General features: G+C 37.2%; 1 protein-coding gene across 1 annotated transcript in view; it reads right to left on the bottom strand.

Moving 5' to 3' along the window:
* Positions 1-24,448, bottom strand: part of UBE2W (ubiquitin conjugating enzyme E2 W) — a 74,553-nt gene that overhangs the window by 17,940 nt on the left and 32,165 nt on the right. The window contains exons 2-4 of the mRNA XM_035011358.1: positions 16,229-16,320; positions 9,796-9,898; positions 37-192 (exon numbers count right to left, since the gene is read on the bottom strand). Of these exons, the coding sequence (XP_034867249.1) occupies positions 37-192; positions 9,796-9,898; positions 16,229-16,320 (351 nt within the window). The remainder of the gene's footprint in view (positions 1-36; positions 193-9,795; positions 9,899-16,228; positions 16,321-24,448) is intronic.

Below are 24,448 nucleotides of genomic sequence, written 5' to 3' on the forward strand. Positions count from 1 at the left end.
AGAGATATTACCTGGAATAATTCTGAGAAGTCCTACCTTTTCTTTGCAGCTGGAAAGCATGCTAATAATGCTAAGACAAACTGACTGGACTGAGAGCGCTGGGGACCAGTCTTCTGTTAGAATGGATAAACAGATATGACCATTGCTATAAACATGAGGATGAACGGGAATATTTTCACCAGTAAACATGACCTAAGAAAGAATAAAATTCCATTAACACTCAAATATTCTGTATTACCAAGAAATAAAATATTCTCCACAGAACTTATTATTTTAAAAATGAATTAAAAACAAAATAAGTGCCAGAAACAAGATAAACAACTGCTTGTTGTTTATTCTTATCAATCCACAAAGTACTGGTTTCACTGTGTGAATGAGCATGTAGGAAACGGTACATACAGGGGAAAAATCCAGGTCATCTGTTTTTTATTTCAGCTATTTTTCACAAATTCCCTTTAAAAATTTATAAATTACCATGCATTTTTGGCCCAGTAAAGAAAACTATATCAAGAATGCTTTTTCAAATTCTACTCATTGCTCTCTGCATATACAAATACAAAAGTATTCAATTTTGAGACAACATGAATTACAGGCGACAGGAACACCCCCTTCCACCTGTAACAATGCTACCACCTAAGGTGCTACGTGCAAAAGGAAGTAACTGTTATATATACCATCTCCTCTAAACTGGCTCGTCCATTATCATGGGTACAAATAACTACTTACTGATCAGCAAGTAATTATGTGCTTATACACAAAAAAACAAATGAGTTGAATGAGTCAAGTTTTTCTCTGCCTTTTCTTCTACTCAATTCTTCTAACAGTTTTTCCTTTCTCCACCTTGCCTCAGCACTGTTTTGAAAGATAATAAAACTATTATTCCTTCCTTTGCCCTAATAATTCATTAAATATCCCAACAGTAGTGTTTCTTAAACATATCTACCCTAAGCATCTGAACAGGCAGAAGAGTGAATTCACACATCCCAAACCATCTGTAAGCACAGCCCAAAGTAGGGCAAAGGACAAAGACATAGAAGTCTAATATTTAAGGATGTTTATATTTTACTTCATAAAAAATTACTTATTTTGATATAAAAATTAATCCACCAATCTTTATGTGAATTTTATACTGCAGTAAGATCTAACATTTTTACTCTGTTGTTTAGTAGTAATTACTAATTCCTAACCTTAAAAAACATCATCTGAAGATCTGGCTAAAATATAAATGCAAGGGGCGCCTGGGTGGCTCAGTCGTTAAGCGTCTGCTTATTAGTCCTCTAATATTTCAAATATACTACTAACATATGGAACTTGTTTCCTTGGCTGAAGCTAATACAAGAAGACAAAAGGAACTTTTTTCCTCAAAGGAATGACTTTACACACTTGCATATTTTTTGTTTCTTTAAATTTTGGTCATGCACCCTCCAGTCCCACTAGAAAGAGCTAAAATAAAGCTTAAAACTAAAATAAGTCTCAAAATAAGGGATATCACGTTATGTGCCCTTCCTGATTGCAGAACCCAATCCCCTACTTTAGCACAGAAGCCTATCATTTATCTCAATTTTATCTATCAGTGCTCGTATCCTTTTCATCACTTTTTGCTAAAAAAGGGCTGCTCTGCAAAAGGAACTGACTGCTTAAATGGTCTCGCAGCTCTGTACTTTTGAGTCTATCCACAATTATTGTAAATTTTATTTTTTATAAACATGTAGTTTATTCTATACATTTGATATTCCCACAATGTGTTATAGATGTCTAGAGTGGGAGTTTACAAATCTTGCAGAACATGCATCTGCTTTGGGGTATTCACTCTGCCACAAAATCCCATTTGACCAGTAGGATATTTTCCTTAAGAATACAAACAATGCCCAAGACCTTATCCCCTGGCCACAAATATTTTTTAAAGGATATTTCTTTTCCAGTAAGGTCTCCTTTTTAAAAAGTCACACAGAATAGTGCTCTGAAAGTGCCAAAAAAGGAAGAACTGCCAAGTTACCTTCTTTGGCAAAAATTAATCAATGCATCAGCAACCATCAAGGAAAATACACAGACAGCAAAATACAAAGGTTATCACAACATGCTCTGACTAGCCAATTCACAAAGCAGAAGGAAAGCAATAGTGCTCTTGAGAGAACGGATTATGAACTAAATCACTTGGCCTGAGAGCCAAGAAGTCACCACGAAGCAAAAGGAAACCAGACGAGAGGAAAAGGGATGGAAAGCAGAAGAGGCCACCTCCAGCAGGAGCAGCAGACACTGATAAGCACCGAAGAGAGCCAGAAATCGAGACAGAAACAGCTTTGAAGGCTGAGGGGACTGAAATAAAAAGAAATCAGATCTCTGTAAATCTTAAAGAAAGCAAAGCAAAGCAAAAAAAAAAAAAAAGCTGGGGCTTTTAAACATGCTGCATGCAGGGCAAATACAGCCAGCCTGAAACTTTCAGCAACCAAACAGAGGGCCCAATTATCTGCACATATTATAGGTAACCCCTAGGGCCTAACCTGCCAGATACAGAATTTTAGAAGTTTGTCTAAACATGGAAAGGCTGAGTTTACATGCCAGAGATGAATTCCTGAAATAAAAGAAAAAACTTTTTTCAACAATTTATTCATGTAAAAAGGCTGGTAAGCAGTTTCCACAGACAGTTTTGATGTAAACTCTGCAATTCTGGTTCTTTGCATGTGATGGGGGAAGTAACCAAGGCTGAACTTCTTCAAGATCATGCTCTTAACCATCCTCATTTATTTAACACATGGTACAATCCAAAGGAGGAAATGGACATTTCAGTTATTTTAATGCAGCCAAGCAGGGTCTGAAAGCTTAAGAGATGATTACCTGTTTTCAGAATTAAAAAACTTTTTTGGGGGAATCCCAAGTAGCCGATAAAACTCAGATTTAACAAGACAACTGAATATGATGAATTTGAAACCAAAGGGAATAAATAAGAACTTTGCTAATTTCTTTATTTTAAAATATTTATTTTTAAAGTAATTTATTCAAATTCAAACTTAGTCATATAAACAGTTAACCAGAGAACTGCATATTCATAAACCAAACAATAAAATGGAACTACAGATTTTAAAGAATAAACTGTTTTACGAAAAAAAGCCACAATTTTAAAAAAGGATCTTAGATCTAATGCATGTGAATCACACCTGAAGTTCAGAGTCTGCATTAGAAGCAGTACTCAGATGGATCTAAATTTCCAAACATCTCCCTATCAGTATGGCATATTTTATTTTATTTTATTTATTTTATTTTATTTTTTAAGATTTTATTTATTTATTTGAGAGAGAGAATGAGAGACAGAGAGCATGAGAGGGGGTAGGGTCAGAGGGGGAAGCAGGCTCCCCACTGAGCGGGGAGCCTGATGCGGGACTCGATCCTGGGACTCCAGGATCATGACCTGAGCCGAAGGCAGTCGTTTAACCAACTGAGCCACCCAGGCGCCCCTCAATATGGCATATTTTAAAGAGCAGGTGCGATCTAAGAAAACTAGGCTCAGTATCATAATTTTGGAGTTAAGCAAGCATATCCCACATCCAACCTGAAGTTTTAAGCAAGTCAACCTCTGGGTAACTTTTGGTACCAAATGTAGTGTCTCTCATAAAACTACTAATCTGAGAATGAAAGCCACCAATAATGACAAAATAGAGGATGGAGCTTAGGTAACTGTTTCTAATATGAAATTTATATTTATGAGTACATAAGGATTTCCAATCAAGCTCAATACTGAATGATCCCACAATACTGAGATCTGACCACAAGGAAGGCATGCTACTATGTTCAGACTAATGTTCTGCAACTAATTAGAAAGTGAGACACCTAATATAGCATCAAACTAGGTCAAAACACGTATTACAAGAATAAGCAGTACGAAACAAGCTATAAAATATAAAAGCCAATATATAACATGGATACCAAGATTTCTTCAGGGACAATATAAGGGAATGCTTTCTCTTATTAAAATTATAAGTAGATGACAATGCTTAATGGGCAACTACAGAAACTGAACATACAAGCAGAATTTGTTGTAATCAGGTATCTAATTATTAATAGTATATGACATAGACAATCTAGCATAAATGGTAAATATTTGACAAAAGTAACTGGGGGCTGGAGTTTTAGCGTAGTTTTTAATTAAATTCTCCCCTTTCACTCACTTAATATGTATTAGTAGCATCAATATTAATAGTTTTTCTGGTCTTCCATAATTACCCTTACCATGCAATTGTACAAGTATTACAAAGTCAAAATTCCTGGATACAATGAAACTAAATTTGGGTTCCCCTGGATGGTAAACCATTCTCTCTCCTTTGTAAGCTGTGTTCTTCTAGCCTATCAGTCTTCTTTATCTTCCCTCTGCTTTACCCCCAAGGCTTCAACGAACAGGGTTCACTGTTCCCTTTCTCCTCGTCAGGTGTCCTAGATGCTAGACAATTTAAGGCAATAAAAATGGTTACTTAAGACTTTGGAAAGCTTAACCACCATCACATGAAAGAGCAAGGAAAATGACACAACAAATAAAAGGATGAGAACACTATGAAAATAGGTTCTGGATCTCGGCAATGAAGGAGTGCTGAGCAACAGAACCAAAGGGTCTGGGTTAAGGTGCCATGAATAGGTAGGGGAATAAGAATGAGGAGAAAGCAACTACTCTTTTGCCCCAGTGTTTCTAAAGCTTTATAATCAAGGTAAGTATATTTTCATCACCACTTTTAGCACGGATATGGTTTCACAACTAAGTACAGTATCCTCTTTCCCCTAAAAAAATACTTCCCCACCTATTTCTAAAATGCCTGAAATTTCTTCAACAAAAATTAGAGTTGAAAAGCTTAAAAACAAAGTATAACCAGGATATTTACAAGATAATGTGTTTTAATTTTACTGCATTCAAATGGGATGTTTTGACAGAGGAAGGGGTTAAGTTTAAGGTCAAAGATATCTGGAAGGGAAGAGCTGCTAATGTGAGGGAGGAAGGAGAAAGGAAAAGAAGCAAAAATGGTAAAGACACTAAACTTGAAGACTTCACAGTTTGGAAGGAGAGGTGACTATTACCTCCCAATTCCTTTGAGATAAATCTCCAAATCCTTTATATTGCAAGACTCTTCTTGGATAAGCCCCAAAACATCCTTCCTTTTTCATCTCCTGCTATAGCCCTCCATTTATCGATACATAAAACTACATTTGCTCATAAATCTCAGAAAAAACCATGTCTTTTCATGATTTGCTCCACTTGTGACATAAACTCTTCTTCTGCTCTAAGTCCCAGTACAAACAGGTTTCTCTTTGCCCCCTCATTCTATTCTAAACCAGTCATTGCTTTTTCTTTTGCTCCCAAAGCATACAATTCATACTTCAACTTATGGTGCATCCAGTTGCACAGGCCAAAAGTTGTGGAGTCTTCCCTGACTCCTTTCTCTCGTTCATATTTATCAATTCATTAGCAAATCCTGTTGGCTCAACCTTTAAAATAGGTCCAGGGGCACCTGGATGGCTCAGCTGGTTAAGCGACCAACTCTTGCTTTTGACTCAAGTCATGATCTCAGGGTCCTGGGATCCCTGCTCAGTGGGGAGTCTGCTTGAGGACTTGCTCTCTCTGCCCCTTACACCCACTTGAGCTCTCTTTCTCTCTCAAATGACTATATCTTTAAAAAAATAATAATAAAATAAAATAAGTCCAAAATATGGCCATCTTCCACAACCTCCACTACTAGCTTTCACCTCTCACCTGGATTACTACAGGAGTTGTCTGGTCTCCCTGTACCCTTGTACACCCAACAGTCAATGTGCTACACAACAGCCAAATTTTTCCTTTTAATTTTAGTAGGATTATGTCATTCCTTTGCTCAAACTATTCAAAGGTTTTTCATCTCATTCTGAGTAAAAACCAAAACTCTTACAATGGGCTATACAATCCATGACAGATCCTCCAGCCCAAATTACTTCTCAGACCTATGCCCTTGGCTTCCCCTCATTTGTATACCACTCTAGGGACCTGCCACATGTGCTCCAGGTTCACAGCCTTTGCATTTTTTCTTCACCCGCTCTTTCCATACTTCATATGGCTTACTCACTCACCTCTTTCAGGTATCTGCTCCAAGGTCACCTTCTCAGTGAAATCTTCCCTGATTGCTCTATCCAATGTTGCAACATCCTCAATCCCCCTTTCTACTTTTTCCACCATCTTCCATACTGTATGTTTTTGCTTACTGTTTATTGTCTCTTTCTACAAGAATGCAAACTCCACCTAAGGAGGTTTTTTATTTGGTCTTCTTCACTATTACTGCCAACACCTAGTACAGGGTCTGTTCTATGACACATACTAGATAAATACTTACAGAATGAATGCATCCACATCTGCCTATCCAAATACTAAACCAATTATTAAAGGCAGGCCCAACACCTTTTAATTTCTGTACTCTTTTGTTTCTAAAGTACAGAGCACAATATTTGGCACATAATTCAGGTCTACTACACATTAAATCAGCCAATCATTTACCTGTATCCTTTCACAGGAAAACAGAATATAATACAGAAAGATATTTTATTTTCTGTATGGCTGATGGTAAGTGCACATTAGTAGAAAACAGTGATGGAAAAGTGCCTCATCTCTGCTCCCAATATTAAAAGGTTTTGCTGTCATTATTGTCCTTTCTTTTAAAGCAAATGCCTGGGCCAAACACCTTCTTTTAGATAGGCAGCTTTTTCACTGTAAAGTGAGATACATGAGAAATTAATTATAATTAGTAGGGAAAAGAAAACCCAGCAAACTATAAAGTTTATTATGGTCTTACAGATCTAACTTACTGATACAGAAGTAGTAAGTTCACAATGAGACTAGTTTATTTTAGGGTTATTTCCCCAAATTCTACTCTTGTAAGTAGTGATAAACTTAATACTGCTTATTGCATAGGGAAATCAAAGACTAATTTTCTAATAAGTGTAAATGCTGTTGGGTCTCATCAAATAAAATCTTTGGTGAATGAGGAATTTTACTGCCCTTGAGTGGTTCTAATCACTTCCCCAGAGCAATGGACCTCTGGAAAGTTCCAGTTATTGGAAAAATCCAAAATCTGTATGCACATCAAGCAACTGATTGCTAAACCATTATCATTATTTTATAATCAAATAGATGCTGTGATTAATAAAAATTTAAAAATAATTATAAAGTATTAGTAGACTTAGAGCACCTCTGTTATTTTCTCAATCATGGATACTAGAATATACAACTGTGACATGAGAATGATGTTAAAAAGTGATACAAAATCTCTTCCAAAAGACTGCCCCAGAGCTTTCAAAGTTATCATTCTACGTATTATCTTTCACTTTTAGAGAGAACAACAATACTGGCTGGATAAATAAGCATCTTCCCCATTCTGGTACTCACACCTAATTGACAGTATGGAAAGGTGTAACTTGAGTTTGAGTCTGTGGACTATCCTATTAGCTAACTTTTAAACCACGAACAAGACACTTTACTTCTAAAGCTTCAATTTCTTCACTTATGAGGATGAATCCATCTTCCCTAACCACTTCATTAGAGCTGTTACAAGATAAAATCAGAATGGAAGTTACATCAGAAAGTATGATACAAATATTACTACACAGCAGAAGGCATGGAGGTAATATGTGGCTGAAATGGTTAAGTTTGGACTTACATGAGAAGCTAAAGAGTTTTTAGACGTGACTCTGCAGAAAATAAGGAAGCATTAGAGGTTTTAGGGAGGTAGTGATAGTTGTGGTGGTGGTGGTGGTGGCACTGTGTATCTGTGCAAATCAATGAGGTAACTGCACCTTCAAAGAAATCTAATAGCACTGTGAATGGATGGCTAGGAGTGGAAAGAACTAGAGGCTATTATGTATTAGTCCACATGAAAGATAGAAACTTGGACTACAGCACTGACAGTAGGATAAGAGTGGACTGACTTAAGCACTGCAAAAGGACGTGAAAAGCTGCATTTAACAGTGAGGGAAAGGGAAGAATTTCAATGCAAGCAGATAGGTGGATAATAACCCAAGAAAAAAATTTTTTTTTCCTTATTTTGTTACTGGAAAAGATGGGAGTTCATTTGAGACATCTGGAGGTATTCAAGTAGCGATATCCAACAAGGGTGTGAAATTAAACCTCAGAAAGAAGAGGTTGTATACAGAACTGTAGGTCTGGGAGTTAGCTGCTTAAGATGATTGAAGATGTTAGAGAAAAGAGTGAGAATGAGGGGGTGCTGAATAAAGAACCCTGAGAACACCAAAATCAGAAGAATCAGAAGAGCGGGAAGAAGTCAAAACAGGGAAGGAGAAAAAAAGAATTTGAGATATGACAGAATCCATTACAAACGCTCTTACAGAAATATTCAAGATAAAATTCAAATGTTGCTTCAGAGTTTGACATTTGATTTAGATTTAAATACTAAGGAGAGAATTTAGAGGACATTTTGACTTGGTTCATGTTTATAGAGATACTATTTTCCTCTGATGAAAAATCTGTGGGCTCCTGGAGTAAGCCTTCTCCAATATCCTCCTAATCAACAGTTTAGAGTTGGTGAGTCACATTCTTTCTTCATATACCTTCAACAAACTTATTTAAAGTGAAGAACAGGTTGAAGGTGACAAGGAGATACCACTGCCTTCAAGGATTAACAATCTAAAATGATGCTGATAAGTCAAAAGGCTATAAAACATGAAGATCATTTTCTAGAGAGAAGGAAGATGCTTGCTTTGGTTTATCATAGTCTACACATGCTTACAGAGGTCTAGAGGTCATGACAATACATAACCCTTAGCTTTATTTTTATGAAAATGATAAAAATGAGTTTCTTAATCTTATTTTCTGCTCACACAAAAACTGCAGAACTCAAGGAGTCCATTTCCATTTAATTCTGTGCCTTTATTAAAAACAAAGATTTCTTGTACTTATAGCACAATACAGTAACTGACTTCCATCTATACTCCTACACTGTTTGGTATATTCTATTTAAAGTGGCAATGGAATATGATTTTCCTCAAAAATAACATATTTCAGCACTTCAAAGTTTTAGGTATTTGAGATGCAGAGCCTCATTATCTAGCAGTACTACACAGAGCTGGCATTAAGTCTTATCATTTTGCCACTAGTGACTCATTTACCCATCTCACCAAGTCAGAAATCTGGAAGTCATCCTAGAGTCTCCTTTCCTCTAACTTCCAAAAATTAATCATTCACCACAGTTAAACAGCTCTCAGTTAAGAGCTCTCAAAAAAGTTCCTCTACCACCATTATCCCTTGTCTGAGTATTAACCCATTACATAACTGTGCCTCAGATTACAATGATAAGACTTGGAGCTTATGTTTAGATATTTAACATCTCGTAGTATATTCTATCTTTATAGTACTAAAAGACTGCAAGGATAGCATGTCAATGCAAAATCAAAGAAGTGTTCCTTTCAACAAAGCACTTGCCCCCTTACAATATCATTCTATCATCTTATCTAGGAATAAGTGCCTCCAGTTATTCCAAAATGCTAAGTTCTCCCACAACCCATGGGCCTGGGTTAGATTTCCATCCCCTTTTCTGCTAACATCCATTCATAAAAAATAATATTAAGTTCTTAAAGTACAAGAGCAGCAAAGCTCTAATCTCAATAAAGTAAAATGTTCATAAGATCTTGATTATATTCAGATAAGATAAAGGAACAAATCTATTCACATAATTACAATGGATTTCTTTATAAATTTGTATTTAGTCAAAAGTCACTAATTTAGTATTTTGCTATAATCTAAAAATACAATAAAATCTTAAAAAACAAGGCAGTTACCTGAGGAGAGTCAAAAGGATATCGACTACTAAACTTAAATAGAAGCTGAAATTTTTCCCCTTCATATAAGGTACCTGGTGCACCTTCCATGTCTACAATCCACCTAGAATAGGAAAAAAAAAAAAAATTAAAAAACTTCATATAAGAAGAATTGGGATGAGAAAGAAAAGGGGACACTGAAGACTTTCTGTATACCAGGCATTGGGATAAGAGTCATTCCTGTGCAACAGGGTACTTCATCCTCCCAACAATTTTAAGAGTAGGTATTAACACCCTTCTCTGATGCTCAAAGGTTAAGTAACTAGATCAAAGTCAGACAACTGGCAAATGACAGAGCCAAATTTTAATCCAGGTCTGAAAACACAAAATGAAAATCCAACTCAAGTGTGCTGGCATGTGCTGGCACCAAAGCCTGTACTCTCGCTACTCAATTTATGCTACCTTATTTTTCTAAAATACTATTTTCACAATGACTGAAAAGATTTTATAGGTAACATCAAACTAATGAACTGCCTTTCTGATACCATTTTAGAAGCTATGGTCGAAGTACGTATCAACGACGACTAGAGAATTGTGGCTGTTAGACCCATCTTCTCATCAGTATTCTAGAGACTAAACAGGAAAAAGAAGCTAAGCTAACATCAGTCCACTTACTCTGATGGCTATTCAAGGCTCTATACTGCCTTTCCTTTGTCTCTCACGTTTCAGTTGTTTAATAAAACTCAGAAGAGATTTCTATGGCCTCTTTATAAGCTTACTTGGTTTCCACATAAAATAATCATGACTATAAATGTTTATAATCTGTACATTTATCTCTTGCTCACTTATTTATTAGTAAGCTCTACGCCCAACACAGGGCTTGAACTCACAATACCGAGATCAAGAGTCACATGCTCTACTGACTGAGCCAGCCAGGCACCCGTATCTCTTGCTCTTTTTAAAAAAAGGGAGGAGGGGGGAATATGTTTCTTCCTCTGTCCCTCCCCCTGCTCATGCTCTATCAAATATTAAATAATCTTAAAAATAAATTTAATTAATTAATTAATTTTAAAAAGGGGAAACTGGGGCGCCTGGGTAGCTCAGTCAGTTAAGCATCCAACTCTATTTCAGCTCAGGCCTGCATCTTAAGCCCTGCTTAAGATTCTCTCTCCCTCTCCCCCTGCCACTCATGCACTCGTTTTCTCTCTTAAAAAATAAAATGAATTTTAAAAAATAAATAAAAATTTAAAAAGGGGAGTAGAATAAGGATTATGGTGGCAAAAATGATGGGGCCACACTGAGAAGTAAAAGTGGGCCAATCATAAGAATCCTAATTAAAGCGCTGGCCAATTCCTTTCATCTTAAACTTTTTAGGTATAAAAATTTATTTAAGTACAGGAAAACAAAAGGAAATAATATTGAGAATACGGAGTTGAGGTTCTAGTCATCACCCCACATACTATGGACTTAGAGGAGTACATAAACTAATAAATGTGCCTAGTCTCTGAAAGCAATCAGCTAACACATACAGGCCTTTAAGAGCATAGCTATTCATTTTCAGAATGCATGATGAATACCATACATGGTAATAAAAGATATGACCACAGAGCCAAGAGGCAATATTTTACAGTAAAATTACACAGGTCTGTCCCTTAGCTGTGTGGCCATGAGTAAGCTGTTTTATAATTGAAATAGTTAAAAAAGAGGTAAAACATATATTTAAAACAAAGTTAAAAGTTCATTAAAAAAGGATACTCATCTCAGTGTTGCAAAGGTAAATGGCATTACGTATGCAAAACATGTAGTACTTTCCTGACATCAGCACCAGTACATAGTAAATTAAATATAATGCATAAGCTGCATTTAAAAAAATAAATAAAAACAAAAACCTATTCTCTTTACAAACTGGGTCCTTCCTAGTCATCAAAATCCCTTTTTATCCCTAACATCCACTATGCAAAGTGATTATTCCAAGGAAAATCAGAGGACTTCCTGGTACCCTTTAAGATTTGATTTGATTTGATTAATTGATTTGAGAGTGCGAGAGCATGTGCTAGTGGGAGCAGGGGAAAGACCAGAGGCGAAGGGAGAGGGAGGGTCTGAAGCAGGTTCTGGGCTCAGCCCTAACTTGGGGCTCAATCTCAGGACCCTGAGATCATGACTTGAGCCAAATACCAAGAGTCCAGTTTAACCAACTGAGCCACCCAGGCACCCCTCCTGGTGCCCTTTCATTCTCTTTATAAGGAAAATTTAAGGACAGGGATGCCTGGGTGGCTCAGTCAGTTAAGCATCTGCCTTCAGCTCAGATCATGATCTCAGGGTCCTAGGATCGAGCCCTACACTGGGCTCCCTGCTCCTAGGGAAGCCTGCTTCTCCCTCTCCCACTCCCCCTGCTTGTGTTCCCTCTCTCACTGTGTCTCTATCAAATAAATAAATAAAAACCTAAAAAATATATATAAATAAATAAAATAAAAATTTTATGACATAACGTACCATAAATTTACATGTGATCTATCCAAACACAGCTTTTAAATAATAGTTAAGCAAGTATCTTAGTAATCCTTCCAACACCTGGGTGAGACAGGTCAAAGGCAGCATAATTTTCAAAACTGCAGGATAATTTTAAATACCTTTTGGTAATTGAAAAAAACAATATATGTTCACTATAGAAAATTTAGAACAGTAAAATAAACAAAAATCACCACAATATAATCACTGTTGAAGTACTTTGGGTACATTTCATTCTAGTCATTTTGTAGCTTCTTTATCAATGGAACTGATGTCCAACAGTTAAATTATGTGTACACTTAAATTACATAAATTCAAATTATCAGTGTTTATGGGACGCCTGGGTGGCTCAGTTGGTTAAGGGTCCTACTCTTGATTTCAGCTCATGTCATGATCTCAGAGTCATAAGATCAGGTCCCATGTCGGGCTCCCTGCTGGGCATGGAGTCTGCTTAAGACTCTCTCCCTCCCTCTGCCCACCCTCACCACCCCCGCTCACTTGCTCTAAAAAAATAATAAATTAATTAAAAATAACAAAACAAACAAAAAACAAATCCTCAGTGTTTATGAGTCCAATTAAGGGCACATGTCCCTGAGGATGAATGAAATGGGAGAAGTCTCAGTTCTTAACTTCTAGTAAGTAGCTATTGTTCTAGGATTCTAATGTTTAAACAGTTATTTTTCATGCATTCATAGTTCCTAATCAAAGAAACAGCCAACTATTCCCCTCCAAAGGAAAAACTAGCTCTCTTGGATATATTATGATATGTTATGGCAGGATACACACCAATATAGCCTCTCTAAAGGATTTTCAAAGGGATTATGTCTATACAAAATTTCTGCATTTCATGCTGACTACAGGCTATAACTCAGGGGATACCATTCCACGGTCTAACTTTGAGAAACCATTTCCGTGTTACTGATATTCATATACATATATATTTTTAAAGATTTTATTTATTTGACAGAGAGAGACACAGCAAGAGAGGGAACACAAGCAAGGGGAGTGGGAGAGGGAGAAGCAGACTTCCAGTGGAGCAGGGAGCGTGATGCGGGGCTTAATCCCAGGACCCTGGGATCATGACCTGAACCAAAGGCAGATGCTTAACAACTGAGCCACCCAGGCACCCCTACCTATATTTAAATTGTTTCCAAACTGTCTCTAGAAATAGTACTGTTGAAATGAGTATAGTTAGTTCTAAGTTAATCTTTTTTTTTTTTTTTTAAGGTAAACTCTATGTCCACCAACATGGGGCTTAAACTCACAACCCCAAGATCAAGAGTTGTATGTTCTACTGAATAAGCCAACAAGGCACCCTTGGGTTAATCTTTCTCTGTCTCTGTTCCCTCCTTAGGTCAGCACAGGGGTTTATTTATTAGTTCAAAGGATATGATACTCTTATTTTTAAAGGTCTTAATACATGCTACCAAACTGTCCTCCAGAAAGCTTAATGTTTTTTTTATTATCATTCTCATCCCACTTAAACATTATCTTTTAAGATCTAATTTTTATAAAACTAGTTTTATATCCTGGAAGACAAAGATAATAAAATGTTTGTGATTCATTTACAATAAATTATTTTAAAAGAAAAATTGCCTGACATACATCTCTAAAAATGACAGGTTTATTCTGCAACAAAGATAATGCTGTTTTGGTAGTTAAACAATTTGTGGTATAACTGCTTGAAAATCTATACAAATGTTTCCATTTGTACAAATGTAAAACACTCCTTTAACTTTTTTTTTTTTTTAAAGATTTTATTTATTTATTTGACAGAGAGAGACACAGCGAGAGAGGGAACACAAGCAGGGGGAGTGGGAGAGGGAGAAGCAGGCTTCCCGCGGAGCAGGGAGCCCGATGCGGGGCTCGATCCCAGGACCTGAAATCATGACCTGAGCCGAAGGCAGACACTTAACGACTGAGCCACCCAGGCGCCCCCCTTTAACTTTTTATAAATCATTGTATTATATGGTTCCCCCACCACCAAAAAAAGAAAAGGTTGAAAGAGGAAGCACTTGATTATTACCAATGAAAATGGAATATAATCTACCTGTTTAATTATACAGAAAAAAAAATCTCATTTAATTATATAGAACAAATGTCATACACTCTAAATATGTGCTCCATATTCAAATTTTGTTTGATAGAAATGAAAAATCAATCGAGAGTCACAAAAAGAAAGAGAAGAACCTTAAATGCATATTACTAAGTAAAAAAGGCCAATCTGAAAGGCTACATACGGTATGATTCCAACTATATGACGGTCTGGGGAAGGGACAACCACAGAGACAGTAAAAAGATCAGTGGCTGGGGAGGTGATGAATAGCTGGAGCACAGGGGATTTTTAGGGCAGTGAAAATATCCTGTATACCATAATGATGATACATGTCAGTGAACATTTGCCCAAATCCTTAGAACATACAATACCAAGAATGAATTATAATGCAAACTACAGACTTTGGGGGATTATGATGTGTCAATCATACTTCATCAATTGTAACAAATGTCCCACTCTGGTGGGGGATGTTGATATAATGGGGGAGGCTGTGCATGTGTGAGAGCAGAGGGTATGTGGGAAATTTCAATTTTGCAGGGAACCTAAAAATGCTCGAGAACCCAGCAATGTTTTAAAAAGACTGTTATAGAGCTAGAGATCTGTACTCAATTTTCAAACAACAATATATCCATCCAAACATCAATGGATCCATTCTTCATATCCCCGTTTTAAAAAAGCTGGACTTCCGTGGTAAGTATGGACTCAAATCTCAAAGTCAAAGGTAACTAAAATTGTTTCTCTAAAAGGATAAGTATGTCCATGAATTTTGGTCACTTTTGCTTTCTGGACCTAGAATATCACTAAGTATTTGAATTATCCTCTTTGTCCTACAATTTGGTCTACAGTATACTTTTTATCTTGCTGCCTATCCTATCCCTTTTATGTTTTTGAAGGTTTTAAGGAGAGATTCCATTATTTTAAATTCCTGCCCCCTGCCAATTTCAGAGCATTTACCTTTGTCTAACAAAACTATTAAGTTAAAGGAGTAATAAAAATAGACTATACTGGGTTGTGAGATCTTAGGATGATACTCTAGACATCTTTACAAGAGGACACATACATATCTTTCTACTCTTCTTGGGTTCGTATCTGGGAAAAGACTTTTTTGCACCCAAGGAAGGAGCAGAATTAGAACACTTCTGTGTCTTCCCCTCTATGCTTCACTTTTTTATCCTCATGAAGAAGTTTCTTACTATTAAAAGAGGTTGCTGAAGAGTCCGACATTCAGTTACCGTTCTTTACAGGGCAATTAATGTGTTCAGGGATTGGAGACACCTCTTGACTACTACCCTCTTCAAACCTTTACATGCGGTTTTGAAAAATTTGATAAAACAACCACATGCCAAACTGCTCGATTTTAGATGAAGATCATTTCATAAACAAAGTCAGACCAAAGTTTTTATATGCTGCCTCTTTGGCAGGAAACATTTTAAAACATTACTAATCAACATATGGTTTAAAAAAAAAAAGGTTAACAAATCATACATTATATACAATGTGTATGATACTATTATGTAACACAAAATGGGGTATATAAATGCATAGAATAAGATCTATTTATTTACCTCTTGATGGAAGAGAGTTGGATGAAATATGAAAATTCCACATTTTATTTTTTGTTTTAAGATTTATTTGAGAGAGAGAGAGAGAGAGAGAGAGAGGAGAGGGGCAGAGGGAGAAGGAGAGAGAGAATCTCAAGCAGACTCCCCACTGAGCGCAGAGCCCAATTCGAGGCTTGATCTCATGACCCTTAACCAAAATCAAGAGTAGGATGCTTAATCAACTGAGCTACTCAGGCACCCCAAATTTCTCCATTTTTAAAAATAAGTATATATTCATACTTTACACTAATAATAAAAGAAACAAGTACTTCAAAAATTAAATACCTACTGTGTAATTGAATTCTGAACACTCTTTTCATTTAATGTCATTCCGGGAGGTGGGTCATTTTGCAAAGCCAACAGTTCTTTCTGCAGTCGTTTCTAGAAAAGAATATCAACAATAATTTGTACTTTGAAAAAAATGACAATATAAACATCCTCTAGCTTCACAGACTGAAATCCTTGACTAAATTTCCTCCAAATGCTCACATCTTTTTCCTTTTCAAGTCCTTTACATCTTGTATATATCTTATATGCCTCTCTAGTTTTTAATTGTTTGTCCTATAATTCACAATCAAAACATTTCTAAATATCCTGTTAACACTGATGCTGTAAAGTGGTTATGAAGAGCAGACAGCTACCTACAAAACTTCATTGTTACTCCACTGAGGTTATAAGATCTCAGCCTAGGTTATAGCTGCTTAAAAGTTTTAGCAGTGTTTCCTTTACTACTTTCCAATTATGAAAACCACAGTTCTCCATCATCCTTAAAGAATGTGTCATTTCAGACATACAAGCTTTTCAAAAACACTATACGAGTAATCATACATGCAAAAAGCCTTTGGAAAATGTTCTGAATAACTTTTAATTTACAATTTACAGACCGTATTTGTTTTCATTTTTAAACAGGATATCTATACATAATTTAAACCTTCAATACTAGAATAGAACATACCATGGCCTGAGATACAGTTTTTTCTCTACATATTAGATGCCCCCAAATGGCTATATTTTACATTCTTGTTTATATAGTTTTTATTGCTCAACTCTTCCCATGTTACCACTAGTGGACATTCTTTTTCAGTATACAACAAAGCAAAACAAAAACCACAGAAGCCCATAGCTTATGGGTTTAAAAACCAAATAACCGATGTTATTAGAATTGCATGTAACTATTAAAGACTCTTTTTTAAAAAAATTGTTTTTAAAGATTTTATTTATTTGACAGAGAGAGAGAGAGAGAGAGAGAGAGAGCAGGAACACGTGCAAGGGGAGCGGGAGAGGGAGAAGCAGGCTCCCCGCCAAGCAGGGAGCCCGATGCGGGGCTCGATCCCAGGACCCTGGGATCATGACCTGAGCTGAAAGCAGACGCTTAACGACTGAGCCACCCAGGTGCCCCACTATAAAGACTCTTAATGAGCATCTTTTCTTGGATTAAAGCAGACAAGCATGTATATCTGTTCAGAACTGAACAATTCTCTGCTTAAAAGCTAGCTTGTGCTTTTTCCGGACAATGAAATAATACTAACAATATAGCAAATGTTTCCACATCTTTTCAGTGTATGATACCTTAAATAAGCTTAACATCACCCAACACCATTACAGATTAGAAAACTCCTCCCTTCTCCATTGAGAATCACTGAACAAGAACTTATTAATAGGCACACACTTGGCCCACAAGCAGCTATCTGTAGACCATCACGCCTTTGCTTTGGTCTCTGTGGTCCTTCTGTAGTTACCTCCTACACTTCTCCGGCTGTCACCTCACAAGGAGGACAGACTATGTTGTTGATCACAGCAAACCCAGGGCCTAAAATATGCTAAAAACATTTGCTAATAAATCAGTAAAAGTGGGGAAAAAAAATCTCCTAAATGGCTCTTTAAGTGGCCAAGAATGAAACCTTTCCTCAGATCTTTCAATATCACAATCGCTACTGACAGTGAAATAAAGTATCAGCTACTTGCAATTTCTGACCTCAGCTGTCTTCCAAAATGTAAAATAATTACAAATTGAAAAGTACTTAAGAAAAATTTTAATTATCTAAAATACAGAAATAAAGCTGCCTGAATAACTTGTTTTGAATAAAGGAATATATTTGTGATAAATTTTTGTTATAACAAGGTTTTTAACTTATTCCACTTATAACAAGTGTGGGTTATATGATCAAGTAAATGTTTTTATTAAGTTTATTTTAACTCCAGTATAGTTAACATACACTGTCATATTAGTTTCAGGTATACAATATAGCGATTCAATGATCAAGTAAATTTTTAAAAACACTGGGTACAAAAAGGAGAAACTGATTTCCTCAATGAATGATCCTCCAAGGGGAAGAAGGTAACACAGAGGTTTCCAAAAGTAATGGAACCTCCTTAGTGTAAGGTATCTTGGAAAAGTCTTGTTTCAATAACCACATTTTGGGTAACAGTGCTGTAGAAATTCTCCAGATCTTGAGAACGTCATTAAAACAGGGAAAGCAAAGCCCTTACTATCAAATCAAGGATGTATAGGAAAGTCAATTTGCAAAGCTACTAACTGAAACATAAGGATAGAAAGGTAAGCTAAGAAGAGTTTTATTGGTATGATTAGCCCTAGGTCTCCTGAACATAATGATAAAGGGTACTATGGAAAAAGAAATGTTTTCCACATCCTGATGCTACTTACATGATCACAAAGAAAGAGACCTGTGATGACCAAACTCCAAGAGAATCTCCAATTAACTCTGCTTCCTTATATTCACATTTTTCCGTAGTTCCTTCCCACACTGTACCAAAATTGGTCAGTGTGACCAACAGAATATAGCAAAAATGATATGTTACTCCCACGATTAGGCTCTAAAAGACTATGGCTTACATTTTGGTTACTCTCTGTGGAATCACTTGCCATGCTGTGAACAGCCCAATTCAAAAGCTCACATGCTAAGATTACTGGCCTCCTGCTGATAACCACATGATTTGGAAGCATATTATCCAACCCTAACCAATCTTTCAGATGACTGCAGCCCAGGCCATTATCTTGCCTACAAACTAAAAAGAGACTCCAAGTCAGAACCATCCAGCTAAGCCTCTGATTCCAGACCCTTTGGACTGCAAGGGATTATAAATGTTTGTTCTTTCAAATTACTGAATTTGGGGGAATCTGTTATATAGCAATAGATAATGCAGGACCTCTGCTCCAAACTTCCGTGATGAGAAAGGGCTAGCATCCACTTTTCATTTCAGTATCATAGGTCAGAATCCAAAACATTCACAGGACATTTTTTTTTTTTTACTGAGGGGGTGGAGTCACTACATTAAAAAGACAATTCATGGGGCGCCTGGGTGGCTCAGTTGTTTAAGCCTCTGTCTTTGGCTCAGGTCATGATCCCAGGGGCCTGGGATCAAGCCCTGCATCAGGCTTCCTGCTCAGGGGAAGTCTGCCTCTCCCTATTCATCTGCCTCTCTCCCAGCTCATGTTCTCTCTTGCGCTAATAAATAAATAAAAGCTTAAAAAAAAAAAAAAAAAAGACAATTCATGCCAGTTGCTTATTGTCTTATAGCTACTAGGCAGTAAACTACTTTGCAAATCCACATCCTCTCCAATAAAGAGATAAAGCAGGGCCAAAAGTTTGGGGGTTAATGAGTATTTACTAAAGCTCAATAACAAAAGTAATAATTCATCCATGCACTTAAAATCACAACTTGAAAAAAGACACAAAGAATAGAAGATCAAGTGGTGTGTCTATTTGGCAGGTTCACAAAAAACGGAATTTATCCTTCAGGGTGTATTCTTCTCAGAACAATAATTCACTGGAGAAGGAAGGACATGTCTTTTATTTATTTTTAAAAAGACTTTGAGAGAGAGAGAGAGAGAGCGTGTGTGTGTGTGTGTGTGCATGGGCGCACGTGCAGGGGGAAGAGGCAGAGGAAGAGGAAGAAGCAGACTCCCCACTGAAAACAGAGCAAGATCCCAAGACCCTGAGATCACAACCTGAACCGAAGTCAGATACTTAACTGACTCAGCCACCCAGGTACCCCGACATGTCTTTAAATAAGCAATCAGTCCCCTCAAGGGTCCTCTGGATCTTCTAAGCAATTGGTTCTCATCAGCTATACTCAAAAACAAAATAAAACATGGGGTGCCTGGGTGGCTCAGTCGTTAAGCGTCTGCCTTTGGCTCAGGTCACAATCCCAGGGTCCTGGGATCGAGCCCCGCATCAGGCTCCTTGCTCCACGGGAAGCCTGCTTCTCCCCCTCCCACCCCCCTGCTTGTGTTCCCTCTCTTGCTGTGTCTGTCAAATAAATAAATAAAATCACTTAAAAAAAAAAAAAAGAAAAAAAAAGAAACTGGTTCTAAGTTTCCTGAATCTGGGCATAGAAGCTAAAAGAGAAGGACCTAAAAAACTAGATGTAAAAATAAATAAAAATTCCTACTCAGTTCAGGACGTGAAGAACTAGTGTAACTATTTAGAGATCATACCATGTAGCATCAATCAAAAAAAAGCTATTATCTCATGAGGAGGCATTCAGCTCCTAACTTCGAAGACAAAGTGCAGAAAAAGCAGATGAGAAACACTAGCAAAAGCAATGATACCACCCCCTGTGAATACCAGCATGGCAACATGGTTGGCTTTCCCAGACAGTGCTACAGACTGAGGTAACTGGCGATAATGGGAAATAACTGCAGAAGGTAACTATTGTAACCAAAGAAGCAAAACTACCCAGAAACCACTGGGAGGGGAAGAAGCCAAGAAATTAAGAGTTCCAATGGTTCTTGGCCAAATATCACCCCTGTATGTACCTAAATTGGTGAGGTATGGGAAAACTAATTACATATATTGCAAATGTACCATAATTCTCTGAATCTAAGAAACATCGTCAATCATAAGATGCACCATTATTTCATGGAACACTAGAAAAGGAAAATTGCTGCCAATTAAACAATAACACACCATTGGTAAGACATCGATTCCAGATGTTTAAATATGAAAAAAATGTGCATTTAAAACCTATCAATATTATATTAATAAAAGTTTAATTTCTGAGTAAATTTAATATCTAAAATGATTCTTTTCTCAATTGTTTATTTTTTTGAAGATTTATTTATTTATTTGAGAAAGAGAGAGAGAGAGAGCATGAGAGGGGGGAGGGTCAGAGGGAGAAGCAGACTCCCCGCCGAGCAAGGAGCCTGATGTGGGACTTGATCCCGGAATCCAGGATCATGACCTGGGCTGAAGGCAGACACTTAAAAACTCAGCCACCCAGGCGCCCCTCTTTTCTCAGTATTTAACACCTAACCAAAAATACATGATCTCTGTCAATCTTTAAATATGCCATTTTATTTCCAGAATTTGCACAACAGCAGTACACAGAAATCTTGCCCTCCCAGGCAAAAAGGCCTGAAGTTACTAGCAAAAGAATTTCTTTTTCTATCTTATTCATCAAAAACAGCCAGGCCCAGAACCTAAATGTTTGGAAGCACCTCAAATGTACAATAAATCTGAAAACTCCATCTAAGCCCTCATTTTATGTTGGCTCAAGTCTGGAAGACTTGCAGGAATTTGAGCTCTTAAGAGATCCAAGTGGGGGGCACCTGGGTGGCTCAGTCGTTAAGCGTCTGCCTTCGGCTCGGGTCATGGTCCCAGGGTCCTGGGATCGAGCCCCTCATCAGGCTCCCCACTCTGCGGGGAGCCTGCTTCTCCCTCGCCCACTCCCCCTGCTTGTGTTCCCTCTCTGGCTGTGTCTCTGTCATATAAATACATAAAATCTAAAAAAAAAAAACAAAAAAAAAAACAAAAGAGATCCAAGTGGATTTATATACTCAATAAGAAAGATCCTGATGCATCTAGATACCTTGAGAGAGGAATACTTAAACACTTTCAGAACTGGTTTGGCTTGGGGCGCCGGGCTGACTCAGTCAGTAGAGCACGCAACTCTTGATCTCAGGGTCGTGAATTTAAGCCCCATGTTGGGTGGGGAGCCTACTTAAAAAAAAAAAGAACTGGTTTGGCTTTTCAGTGGCTCTGGCTTCAGTAGTCCAGCCAATACCACCCTTTCTTTCCTTCCTCATGAATGCAAATGGTTCAAGATGATATGAATCCATTCTAATTTATTACCTTTTAGGGCGGCGGGGCGGGGGGGGGGGGGGCGGTTAAGAAAACTACTGACCAATTTTGGGAGTTATCAATGACATGGTATTGGGACCCACCACAAAACTGAATGACATTCCAGGTATGTCACATCACCAGTGTTGGGAATCTCTGCTCTGATATTACTACAGTAGCCTAGGACTTGTCACCCTGCACTTATAGTGACACCAGTTCAGTTCCTAAAACTTTATTCCAACTCAACGCATGTGAGGGATTATTCTTGAGATTTACTCTCCCCTATGACTGGGGCTTATTAGAGGCCTGGCTTGAAAAGAGAATCTATATGGTATGAAAAGGCTGCTCTGGAGCTTAACATATTTTCTCTCCACCACCACCTCTTTAAGAATCACTACAGTAGCTGCTTCAAACCAAAGGTGACCTGTAGGAACACAAAACAGTCAAAATAAAGAACAGACACATGTATTATTACTCTTAACCTTACAAGATGTAAAGCCCTTGAAAGGCACAAGCCACAGTTTATATAGAAAAGTAAAAGCAATTGAAATTAAAAACTATAATCACTATATTCTTTTTTGGGGGGGTTCCTTTTTTTAAATTTTAAGTTCAATTAATTAACAATATAGTGTATTATTAGTTTCAGAGGTAGAGTTCAGTGATTCATCAGTTGCATACAACACCCAGTGCTCATTCCATCACGTGCCCTCCTTCATGCTCACCACCCAGTTACCCATCGCCCCCCCCGCCGACCTCCCTCCAGCAAGCCTCAGTTTCTTTCCTATGCATAAGAAATCTCTTATGGTTTGTCTCCCTCTCTGGTTTCATCTTGTTTTATTCTTCCCAGGTTTTTTTTTTTTTACTAACCAGAATCATGCTATATATATTGTTCTTTGATGTACTTTTTGGAGATGTTCTCAGCCTAGCACACTCCTTTTATCCATTCTATATTCCACAGAAATAGATGTTTGGGTTGCTTCATTTTGCGGTTATAATTATTCCCACTTTTGTGCACAAACTTGAGCACAGGGGCTGAAATTTGAGGGGAAGAGTGTCAATTTGAGCTCTTAGCAATCTGAGGTGAAGGCATGTTGACTTGGCATTTAGCAGGTGTCAGTCCTATTCCATTTCCCCCAACTCAAAATATCAATGCTATCCAAATATATACTCATAATGTTAAATCAAGCCTGAATATGCCATACGCTTCCCTGGCATAATCAGGATATGAGATAATGGATAAATATAAAGACTAACACTTAAATATCAGAAATGTTTAAATAAATGTGGGGGTTGGGGGGATGGGTTAAATAGGTGATGGGGATTAAGGAGTATTCTTATGATGAGCTGAGCACAGTATGATGTATGTATGGGAGTGCTGTATTGTACACTTCAAAGTAATGTAACACTATGTTAACTAACTAGAATTAAAATAAAAAATTATATAGACATCAAATACATACATACATAAAATCTCAGACATCCTAAATTTTTTTTAAATAAATGTGGTAAAACTCTATCCTAACACAGATTCCTGACATTATATGTACTGAACATAATTTAACCTAATAATAATGACATTATTGTGAGAGCCTTAAATAACAATGAGATCTATAAGCCCATTTGACCCTACAGCAAATTGTGAAAATTTGATATCCTTGTTTTCCTGTCATCTCTATTTTTATTGTCAATAACTTGTCACAATATCTCACCTCTAGTCACTGACATCTTTTTCTTTCTCCTCTTTTCTCTTTCCTTTATCTGCTGTTTCCCCCTCTGCAACCCCACCCTACATTACCCAGCAAAAGAGTTTATTTTTGGTGGATACGTCACATTATTTTTGTTTAACACTACTCATCTTCGGTGCTATCATCAATACTGGCAAACATTTATTGCTTCACATGCTCTTAAACTATAAATATACTGCCTTGGGGCGCCTGGGTGGCTCAGTCGTTAAGCATCTGCTTTTGGCTCGGGTCATGATCCCAGGGTCCTGGGACTGAGCCCCGCATCGAGCTCCTTGCTCAGCAGGAGCCTGCTTCTCCCTCTCCCCACTCCCCCTGCTTGTGTTCCCTCTCTCGCTGTCTCTCTGTCAAATAAATAAATAAAATCTTTAAAAAATAAAATAATAAATAAATAAATAAATAAACGGTCTCACTGAAAATAACTGGAGAAATCAGGGATAATTTCTCTAACTCCTCATTAAATGAAAAGCATGGCTCAGTAACAGGTCCACAGACCACACTTTGCGTAGCACATGCTAAACCATGAAGTGTTATCCCAATGATGCGATCTCTGCCTCTTCAGCTACTCTCATTTTCATCAATGCCCACTGTTACATACTTTTTTACATAGCTGAGGATGACGGTTATGACTCTGTAAAAAAAAGTACTACTATGGTTGTTCTATAGTGTACATTACTGTTTAAG

Source organism: Mirounga leonina, unplaced genomic scaffold (genome assembly GCF_011800145.1).
Source record: "Mirounga leonina isolate KUSES-001 unplaced genomic scaffold, KU_Mleo_1.0 Mir_165, whole genome shotgun sequence".
Classification (NCBI taxonomy): Eukaryota; Metazoa; Chordata; class Mammalia; order Carnivora; family Phocidae; genus Mirounga; species Mirounga leonina.